Genomic DNA, 11,099 nt, shown 5'->3' on the forward strand with positions numbered 1-11,099 from the left:
AGGTTTGGGGGAAAGATTGGGAGTTGGGTTTTTGACGTGTTGAATTTGCAAATGCTCATTGCATGTCCAGATGGAGATGGATGTGTGAGTCCCCAGCTCAGGGCTGATAGCCAGCTGATTTAAGTTTGGGAGGTTCAGTGAATGAGTTGTTAGATCTCTGAACCTGGACATCTCACAAGGAGCGAGGTAGACCCTAGGTAGACCAGGGACTGGTTTAGGCCCTCACTGCTCAGAAGCTGGGGGAGAAGAGGAGGAACCTGAAGAAGAGAATGAGAAGGAAAGACTAGTGAGTTTACAGCTAAGGGCATTCATCCACCAACTTTGTGGGGGTTCTTTTATGCGCCAGCTGTCAGGTTCTCCCTTGTTAAGCTGAAGGCCAATGGAACCATGAAGCTTGGAGGAATATTTTGGCCAGGTTGATGGAGCTGCATCATTGGGATGATTGCCCAGCTGGCTTTATTTGATGTAGGCAGGGGTTAATTTATGCTGGTCTTTCTGGTCTATACTAATAGCAGTGCTTTATCTCTGCTAGACTTTTGTGTGCTATGTAGCTCTTTTCCTAAACAAGTCTGTTCTCTATTAAGTCTTTTTTCAAACTCAGGTGTTTTTATCACATACTTAGTCGTGTCTCCATCTGTGCTATTGATTATTGTTTTTAACAGTCTTCTGGATGTTGGTATCCTGAGTTATGACCTGTAGTCTTCAGATCCTGATTACCTGGGATTAGACTGCTCTTCTCAACTTGGTTTTCTGCTCATCAGCAGAGGATTAAGCAGAAAGTTGTTTCTTTCAGCCTTTGTTATGGGAAACCTTTCTGCAATACTAGAATTTATCTTCTTGCCTTGGAAAGTCCAGTCAAGAGATGAGATGGGAACTGGCCTTTGCCAGTTCAGTTCTGCAGCCTAATTCCAGTGGCATTTTTTTTTTTAATGTTTATTTATTTTTGAGAGAGACAGACAGAATGTGAGTGGGTTAGGGGCAGAGAGAGAGGGAGACACAGAAGCAGAAGCAGGCTCCAGGCTCTGAGCTGTCAGCACAGAGCCCGACGCGGGGCTCGAACCCACGAGCTGTGAGATCGTGACCTGAGCCGAAGTCGGACGCTCAACCGACTGAGCCACCCAGGCATCCCAGTCCAGTGGCATTTTATTGAGTGTTTCACTGTGTCAGGTCTTCTGAGGTTGAGGGTGTGGAGTATACAGAGGAAGGTAAGACTGGGTACCCACCTCAAGGAGTTTGCATTTCTGCAGTCTTAGTCTGAACGTTATCTATCACAGTCCAGAGAAGGAGGTACACCTCCAGAAAGTGTGACTGCTGGGGCAGATTCAGGTTCGAAAGTTTTTGGGTTTTTTTTTGTTTTGTTTTAACTCCTTGCAGATTTCATCTTACTTTCCTGTGATTTCAGTCTATATCAAATATCTATATCAGTGGTGATAGTAATGGTGGTGATTTAGTGATGGAAACTAAACTTGAACTGACTTTCACCAAAGAGGTTTTTTTAAAAAAATTAATATCAGTAAAAAGTCTAGGAATCTTAAAGATGTCAGTGGGACTCTGTCCCTGATTTCTTGCTTTGTCTCATTGTCTTTCTCAGCTCTGCTCTCCTGTAGGTTAGCTTTGTTTTCAGAAGAGGACCAGCAAAAGTCCTCAGACTAGGTTCATAAGCTCCAGTGAATCAGGTACCTACCCCTGGAGCCTGTGCAGGCTTGAATCATGTGCCCCTTTAGAACAGAGGCTAGTGTATTAGTTAGGACTCAGGCTAAGCGGCTTTAACAAAGAGGCCCAAAAATATAGTGGCTAAAACAAGTGGATCTCTCTTTGACATAACAGACCAAAGGTAGGAGAAGTCCAGGACAGGCTGTGCTCCACGAGGTCATTCCAGGACTAGGCTGGTAGGACAGTTCTGCCATATCAACATGTGGCATCCATCTCTGGCACTGAGGCTGCTGCTCCATTGTCTCCATTTCTCAGGAAATGGGGGGAAAGAAGGAAAAAGAAGAGAGCATACTTTTTTCTTGTAAGGAAGTGATGTGGAATTTGCTCATGTCACTCCCGTTCACCTTCCATTGGGAAGAACTTGGCCACATCTGACCACTCAGCATTAGGAATGGGGATGATTACAGAACATTCTGGCTGACCGGATTGCATTTAGTTGAGGCCTCTCTGTGACTGGTGGGTCCTCTCCCCATCTTCAACCTGCAGGTGTGGCTACCGAGGAGGCTACATGGAGGTGATCAACCTGCACCCTGAGATCAAAGGCCAGCTGGTGAAGCTGCTCTCTGTGCGACTGTGCCCGCCCGTGTCCGGGCAGGCTGCCATGGACATCGTTGTGAACCCCCCAGTGCCTGGAGAGGAGTCCTTTGAGCTGTTCCACAGGGTGAGTTGCTGTGTTCTGTGGCCCATCTGCATCCCTGCCACAACAAGCATCATGGGTATTCATGGTGTATTCAGGATCACCATGGCCAGCCTCTCTCCACACCTCTGACGGGTGCTCATGGTTCCTCTTGATGCCTAAACCACCCCATGAGGTTCAGTGTGAAAATGTAGTTGGGCTGTGTTCTGAAGTGGAGGACTGTCCATGCATGTGGGTGGGAGACCCCTACCCCTTCATCCCCTGTGAGCACCATAGATGGGCAGGCATCCCTGGAGGATTCTGTTACTAAACTAAAAAGGAGAAAAGGATGGGTGTGGCATTGGTTCTAGGCCATAGGCCTGTCTTTGGCCCAACCAGATGTTCTCACAGCTCAAAGTAATCCAGTTAGACCCTTTCCATTCATTGCAAGTGACAAAAACCCGACTTTAACTAGTTTACACACAAAGGAATTTATGGGTCATGTAACCAAACAGTCAGTTCCCAGCCATTCTAGGCTCACATTTTTTTTTAAAATTGTGGTAAAATACACAGAACATAAAATTTACCATTTTAATCATTTTTCACTGAACATAAAATACACTCACATTGTTGTGCACCCATCACCACCATCGATCTCCAGAACCTTTTCCTCATCCCAAACTGAAACTCTATACCTATTAAACACTAATTCCCCATTTCTCCGTCCCCCCCAGCCCCTGGTGACTAACCTCTGTTCTACTTTCTGTCTCTATGAACATGACGACTCTAGGTACTTCATCTAAGTGGAACCATACAGTATTTGTCTTTTGTGACTGGTTTATTTCACTCAGCATAATGTCCTCAAGGTACATCTGTGTTGTAGCATGTGTTAGACTGGGCTTCCTTTGGAAGGCTAAGTAATATTCCACTGTGTGTGTAGACCATGTTTCCTTCATTTTCAGGCCACAGCTTCCATCCCCTGTTCCAACAGTACTTGCAGAAGTCCTGGACTGACACATGTGCACCTCTGAGCCAGCCAGTGATTTGCTTTGCCTGAGTCACATGCCCTATGCATACCACATGGATTGAAAGTGGCCCCCCAAAATGAAGTGGTTGGGCCATCTCCTAGAAGCATGTTCTAGGGCTCTCTATCCAGGGCCAGGTCCACTCAGACCGCTGGGCAGGGACAAGGTTTTCTCATTTTGAGAAATAACCTCCTTCCTGGTAAGAGAATAGAAGCCATGACACAAGTTACCCAGGACCTACCTTTTTCCCAGAACTCCCTGCACTTATGGGCCTCAGGGCCCACAATAGCCTTTTGGGCTGAGCACCCAGAGAAGTTCCTGCAGAGGAATGTGTCACCCACCTCCTTGATTTGCTGTGTTCCTGCACACACAGGCTCACTTTTTACCAGGCCACCCCATTCCCCTCCGTGTTGAAGGGACAGTTTCCAGTAGCTAGAGCCATTCCATGATGCCCAGAGGTGCTGACTCTTGTTTTCTGTGTCTCATCAGGAGAAAGAGTCTGTCCTGGGTAATCTGGCCAAAAAGGCTAAGCTGACAGAAGACCTGTTTAACCAAGTCCCAGGAATTCACTGCAACCCCTTGCAGGGAGCTATGTATGCCTTTCCTCGGATCTTCATCCCCAGCAAAGCCGTGGAAGCAGCTCAGGTTTGGGGTGCTGGGCCGGGGCTCACTGGGTTCGCTTGGAATTGCTGGGTTGGGGGTTGGCTCTTGCCTTGGGGAGCAAAAGTGCTGGTTCTGGAGGCTCGGAATTTTTCGGACCCCTCGGCCAGATGGTGCTTATAGCATAAAGATGATGGGCCCCCGGAGGCCCAGCCCTGCAGCATGCTGTGGTGAAGGGGCAGCGATGAGGTCAGCCCCAGGCGAGTGGTGCTGATCTGGGCTCTGTTACCTCCAGTGTTCTGAAGGCAGGTGCCCAAGCATGACATGATGCATTTAAAACTGAACCCACGCTGGGGAAGCAGTGACAGCCGTCTCTTCTGCGCAGCAACTGCCCTAGAGCAGCACTTCTCAGTCCTTGAATGTCAACACAAAATCACCTAGGGACCTTGTTAAAATGCCAGTGATGGTTCAGGAAGTCTGTGAAGGGGCCGAGATTCTGTGTTTGCAACAAGTTTTCAGGCCGTGCCATAGACATCTGCCTACTTTAAGGATCAGAAGCCAGAGCAGTGTTTCTGAAAGTGTTGTCCTTGTGTCCCTTAAACCTCCTCAATACCTTGTTAAACATTCAGAATCTGGGCCCTCCCCCACTCACTCAGACCTGCTGAGTCAGAATCCCTGGTGCCTGAGAAGCCATTTAACAGGTACCCCAGGTAGTAAAAACCAAGGTGCAAGAAGCACTATGAACAGAGCCCCCAAGCTGCTGTTCCCTAAAAGTCCCCCTGGGCACAGACCTCAGGGCCATGTTGTCAGAGGTTATACAGCTTGGCATATATATAGGGGACCACCATCAAGGCTTGCGGAGATACTGCCTGGCTGTGGGGCACAAAGGAAAGAGACTCTCAGTCCTGGGCAGAGAGCGAAGTACCACAGCCCATGGCCATCCTGAAGTAGCCCGCAGACCCCAGCTTCTAGCAGTTTCCAGTGTCCCACCCTGGTCCTTGCAGGGAGGGTGGATGAGCCCTGTCACGGGAAAGAACCTGCCGTTTCCATTGTATTTGACTTTGAGTGTTCAGTGGTGTGTTTGTGCAGTGCAAAGCCGTAAATGAACTTTCAGTCCTGCCCTGCTCCCACAGGCCCATAAAATGGCCCCCGACATGTTCTACTGCATGAAGCTCCTTGAGGAGACTGGCATCTGTGTTGTACCTGGCAGCGGCTTCGGGCAGAGGGAAGGCACCTACCACTTCAGGTACTGCTGCCTCTCTGTGCCAGGGGACTGGTCCCAAGTTTGTCTTGGAAAAGACAACCTGTGTTATCATAGAACACAGTCTGGCTTCAGACACTGAGGTGTGTGCAGCCCCAAACTCACTGTGGCAAACCACCCGCCCTGCCCACTCCCATTCTGTCCTGTTGCAGAGCCAAGCCAAGACCTGGGTCTGGGGATTAAGGAAAACTATGGGTAGATTCCAAGGTCATCTCCTTGACCACTCTGTCCCCCCCTCCATTGCCTCCATCTGTCACATACTATCCAAAGTGTCCCCAGTGGGGTGTTTTCTTCTTTATTTCCATGTCCTTTTCCAACTCCATGATAGCAGCTTGCAGTACCCAGGTGCTCAGTAGCTTATCCAAAAGTCTGCAGAGATGCCACATCTAAAACAATGGAATTGGTTTCACTTACTGTGACACATTTCACAGGGTGTGCCAACTCTGCCCCTGTGTGGATGGCAACCCCAGGAGCAGAGCAGGCTAGAGCAGCTCGGCCCAGGTTTCCCCACTGAAGCCAGTTCTAACAGGACAGCATCTTCTCCACGCTTGGTGCTCTCAGATGTCTCCTGCAGCAGATGCTAAAAAAAGAAATGTCATGAGCTTAGTTAGCACCTGGAGCCAAGTCCTGACTCAGGTTGTAGGCAGTGTGCCCTGGATGGACAAACGTGTCTGGTTGGCCTTTCTACCCTAGTGAGGTCCACCTTGGCAGTTCACGGCTCATTCAAAAAAACGGTTAAATCCAGAGGGCTGACTTTAAGGTGGTGAAGCAAACCAACAGTATTAGAGGAAGTATTAGTTACTATGGCAACTTGGGAGTTCTTCTGGAGGGAGAGTTGTAACTGGAGGTTCTCACTGTAAGAGAGTTTTTTTTTTTTTTTTTTTTTTTTTTTTTTTTTTTTTTTGAGAGAGAGAGCAAGCAGGGGAGGAGCAGAGAGAGGGAGACAGAGAATCCCAAGCAGGCTCCACACTGTCAGCACAGAGCCCAATATGGGGCTTGAATTCACTAACCTGAGCCAAAATCAAGAGTCAGATGCTTAACCTACTGAGCCACCCAGGCACCCCAAAAGAGAAATTTTAAAAAGGCCCACCTAGCAGGAAGAACATCTTGCTCTGTATCTGCAGGAAACACCAAGTCATGCTCTAGAGGAAGTTGTATACACAGGTCAGAATGTTGCATGGGCCTTCTGTGATAATGGGTGGATGTGTTAGTGAGATTAAATGCTGCCGGCATCTTACTGCTTTTGGTCATACATGTTACTTGAGTTAAAAGTAAATGTACAAATTCGGGCAGGAGGTGGTTCAACAAGTCAACAAGTTCCAGGTTTTGTCCAGGGGCTGGTGTTATCGCAGTGGACGAGACAAGCCTTCCCCCTCCCACACTGTTTGCCCACATTGTCACAACTGCAACTGAAGGAAGGAGCTGCCAGGTTCATTCCTCTCCCCTTTTCCAGAACAACTTATGTCCAGGCTGATGCTATCTTCTTTCCTGACAGAATGACCATCCTCCCTCCGGTGGAGAAGCTGAAAACAGTTCTACAGAAGGTGAAGGACTTTCACATAAAGTTCCTGGAGAAGTACGCATGAGGATTGCTCGGGCCCAAAGGGAGACACAGTTGTCAGGCCTTCCTCCTGATGGCCCGCCCACACCAGACTGAACTTGCCTTCCCCAGCAACTCTGCCTCAGGCCTCACAAAGGCCACTGGTGGCTTTTGTTGTCATTTTTCCCCAAGAGACTTCTTTCTTTGTGCCTTGATGTTGGGAGCACTTCTCTTCTGAGCAAATGTGAATTGGGGATATCTCAGAAGCCCTGTTTTTGTTTGTTTGTTTGTTTTTTGTTTTTTTAAGCAACCAAAGTAGAGGGGACTTGCTCAGCACATGTGGCCGGTGTTCTCTGAATCCATTATTGTGCTATTGGAGAGGCTATTTGGGGTTTAAAACAACCAGGGTATGTATGTTGGGTGAGATGTTTCAGATCTGAAGAAACACGAAGGTGCTGGGAAATGTATGATAACCATGGCAAGAAGTGGAAATCCTAAACTCACCACCGTGATCTGTGAAATAAAACCATTAGCGGTGTGAAAATCTAGTTCTTCAAACAGGAGAGCCTGGAAGTCTACTAGAGGCTCAGAGAGGGCCCACCATTCTGGCTTGTAGGCAGACAGCCTATCTCTCAGACAAGAATGGTGAAAGCAGTAGCATGTGGGTTGGACTAGATGCCAGGCTAGGTTGTGACAGGTACGGGGGGCAATGGCCAAGTCAAAGCGTTCTGCAGGGGAAGAGTGGGTGCAAGCCAGGCTCCAAGTTGAACCAGGTCTCCACTTGGGAGCGCACATCAGGTAGTGAGGACTCTGCAACAGGTAATTGAGCAACAGGTAATGAGGGCTTTGGGGGTGAAACGTTCCCTTAAGCATGCTTAGGTTGGGACCCCCATCTGGGAGGTCTTCCTGGACTTCAGGGACACAGGGTACAGCCTATCCCAGTCGCATGGAGACATTCTGCCTGCTGATGTGTGGATCCATCCTGCCCTTAGCCAATAGCTGTTTTCTACCAAGGGCTTGATTTCCACACATCGCCCTCTGTTGGTGACAGCAGGGACAAGGAAACACTGAAGATGTCCACAAATGAGGGAGGGGCATCCTCAAGGACTTGACCAATCAAGCCCAACCAATCCCCTCCTGTAGTGTGTGTTGTTTCAAATCAAATTCAGTCCATTTCCTAGCTGATAACTGGTCAAAGTGCCTGGTAGCTTGGCTGCTGTGGGCGAGTACATGTAATTGGATTCGAAGTTTATAAAAGTATTTTAACTTAATGCCAAGCATTTTGCCTCACTTTGCTGCTGGCTCCCCTCCCAGACTCTGCAGACTGTGCTGTAGCATCAGTCATGTCTCCAGCCAGGGGAGTATCCTCCATCAGGCCTGCTGCTTCCCTGCCATTAGCAAACCTGGGTCAGGGCCTGACCCACACTTTGAAAACAAGTGGGTGCCATGGGAGCAGCAGGCTTATCTGAGAGCCCCTTCATTAAGAGACCCTTCCTACCATTGGCCTTCCCCAGTGGGCAGTGAGGGAAGCCAAGGCCAGCTATAGAGCCTGGGGGCCCAGCAAGTCCCAAATTGGAATCAAAGGAGCTGGAGAGACAAAAATGAAGAGAAGTGAACTTTGAAGGCAGCCTCCTATGCTGTAATTTCCACGCTTGGGCCCGTGCAGGGGAATATGATAGAACACTACAGACTGCCCCTACTTGCTAACATTACAGTTCCTGTGAAGAAAGTAGCCACAATCTACAGTAACAAAGGGAATGTTTGGGAACTTTTCCTTCCTTAAAAATTGAGAAAATTGCACTTGTGCTTGTTGGATGGCACATCAACCAGAATGTGTCCCAGAGTTGTGAGGTTTCTGGTGGAGAGGTTACATAGTAGAAGCTAGTCTATTTTTTATATTTTTGTAACAATTGCTTTTTTCATGAGGGGATGAGGGGTTAGTATTTGTAGTCTTAACGAGTCTAGTAGTTTTTTATAAATCTCTTCAGATTATAAATAACATAAAAACTTTGCAACGTTTACATGATTTTTTAAAAGACGCTGTATGCACTTGGTTTGCTTTTAAAATAAAAATGTAATAGGTCAGCTGGTTTAGGAGGTTAACTTCATTCAGGGTAGGATTGCTGATCATGATAGATTTGATTTTTTACAGACTTTATTCTGGCATCTTGTTTGGGTACCGTCAGAGAAAGTCATTTGTCATTTGGGGTCGCACTTAAATCTACACCTGCAAAGTTTTTTGTTGTTCATCTAGGTCCGCACATGGGGAATGCCAGACTGTACCTCTGGTGGTTGATCACCTCATACCCTGAGGCCCAGCATGTTGCTGTCCCAGTGTTGTGTGATTTTGCAGGAAGAGCTGACAGGCCTGCCTGTCCCTGTTTCCCAATTTAGATTCTCATAGGCATCTCCTGACAAAGGTACTTAATGATAGCTCTGCTGGAAATTTCTAAACAATAAAATACATGTCCAAAATGGTGATGGTGTTTAACTTTCCTTGTAGTTTAAAAGTCAAACAGATACCACTAATTATACATCTTCACTCTTTGTAATTTAATGGTCCTAGCACTAGAATGAACATTTTCCTCAAATGCTACAAACTTCTCTCACCATTTCTCAGCTTCCGTTTCCTTTTAGGTGTCAACCCTCAGGACCCTGAGCTGCTTTTTGTTGCTTGAGGTAGGAAAACATAGATTCTTGAAATGGGATGTTGTTAAAATGAATACAGACCTTGTCTGTCTGGTGGAATCAGAATGAACATCCTCTTCACAGTGGTCAGGAGAAGCTCGAGAAGCACAGCAAGGTCAGTGGGGGAAAGGAGTCATTGATACAAGGGATTTCATTCCTTTTCCCTAGGCTTTCCCAGATCTACATCAGTTTTGATGTGTGGTTTTGAATTCAAAACTATTTTTCACTCAAAACTAAAATTTCTATGTTTTTATTAAAAAAGAATTGGAGGGGTGCCTGGGTGGCTCAGGGTGGCTCAGTCAGTTGAGCATCTGACTCTTAGTTTCAGCTCAGGTCATGATCTCCCAGTTCGTGGGATCGGGTCCCAAGCTGAGAGTATGGAGCCTGCTTGGGATTCTCTCGCTCCCTCTCTGCCCCTCACCCCCTTATTTATCTATTTAAATAAACATAAAAGAATTGGAAAATGGAAAAAGGTAGGATTCTTTCAGTTGGAAGAAATGGAAACCTACTCAGAATAGCCTGAAGTAGGAAAGAGGAATTTATTGAAGTCCTGGAGGGAAGCTGGCTTAGGTTCTCCTGTTCACTTTGTTAAATGCAAAGCCTGTCTTGTCCAGCTCCATGTTGAAAAATTCCAAGGAAGGACTTTGATTGGCTACCTTTGTCCGTGTCCTTCCCTGAATCAGTCTCTGGTCCAGGGTGATTTGGCTGGCCCTGTGCTTGCTGGTGAGGCAGAAGAGGGGCTTAGAGTCACCAGCCCCATCAGAGCCATTGGAGGAGCTGCTCTCTGTAGGATAGGGGACTTCATTTACTATATGTGGCTCTTTAGAGAGGACTGGGGGAGAGAATGGTGTGTTTAGGGTGTGTTGAGGGTCCTTACTGGTTGATAACCAAAGGAACTAGAGATGTTCTCTGCATCTTCCCTCATCATTCATTTACATGGAAACATATACAACTTGCCTGGAGACTAAACTTTGTGTAGCTATTATACAGAGAGTTTATTAAGTAGGGGTTAGAAAAGACTTATTATTCAATATTATTTTTGGTATGGTTTGCTGTAACACACCTAGAAAGCTGTCAGCAAATGTTTGATAAGTACCATGAGCCATGGACTTCTAGGAAACAGGGAGTCAAAGCTAATATCACTGTCCTCAAAAAGCCATACGTGCAATGGCCACCAGACAGTTGAGTACTCAAATTCAATCCACCTAGTTTGCTGGGCTTAAAAGAAGCATGTGGGTCAGGCATAGGAGAAGGGGATGATGCTGTTCTCTACCAATTTAAGGATTGGTACTTTCTGAGAGCCAGATATCTTTGGCTTTCATCCTGCCCCCAAGCCAGGAGACACCCCTCTCCCTAAGAAACAAAGAAGATGGAATTTACTGCCACTGCTCAGCTCCTTAAGAGGCACAGGTCATCTAGAGTTTCTTATTAAAATTTCATTCTCCCACTTAAAAAACCATACTGACGTTTTTTGTCTCCCCAATTTCATCTGCCTTGTTCTGAATGCACATACTGCGGCATCCCCTTGAAGTCCTTTTGAAGATATGAAATGTTGAAGATTTTAAAGATATTAAAGATTTTGAAGATATTTAAACATCCAGAATCCTAGTGAAAACTGACAAGTTCAGACCACAAAAGTATACATTCCACAAAAGT

General features: G+C 46.8%; 1 protein-coding gene across 1 annotated transcript in view; it reads left to right on the plus strand.

Annotated features, from left to right (window-relative positions):
• GPT2 (glutamic--pyruvic transaminase 2) overlaps positions 1-9,234 on the plus strand; it is a 34,030-nt gene extending 24,796 nt beyond the window's left edge. Inside the window, exons 9-12 of the mRNA XM_042969248.1 lie at positions 2,200-2,374; positions 3,844-3,999; positions 5,088-5,200; positions 6,711-9,234. Coding sequence (XP_042825182.1) covers positions 2,200-2,374; positions 3,844-3,999; positions 5,088-5,200; positions 6,711-6,801 — 535 coding nt within the window. The 3' untranslated portion in view covers positions 6,802-9,234. The remainder of the gene's footprint in view (positions 1-2,199; positions 2,375-3,843; positions 4,000-5,087; positions 5,201-6,710) is intronic.
• Positions 9,235-11,099: the final 1,865 nt, after the last annotated feature.

Source organism: Panthera tigris, chromosome E2 (assembly GCF_018350195.1).
Source record: "Panthera tigris isolate Pti1 chromosome E2, P.tigris_Pti1_mat1.1, whole genome shotgun sequence".
Classification (NCBI taxonomy): Eukaryota; Metazoa; Chordata; class Mammalia; order Carnivora; family Felidae; genus Panthera; species Panthera tigris.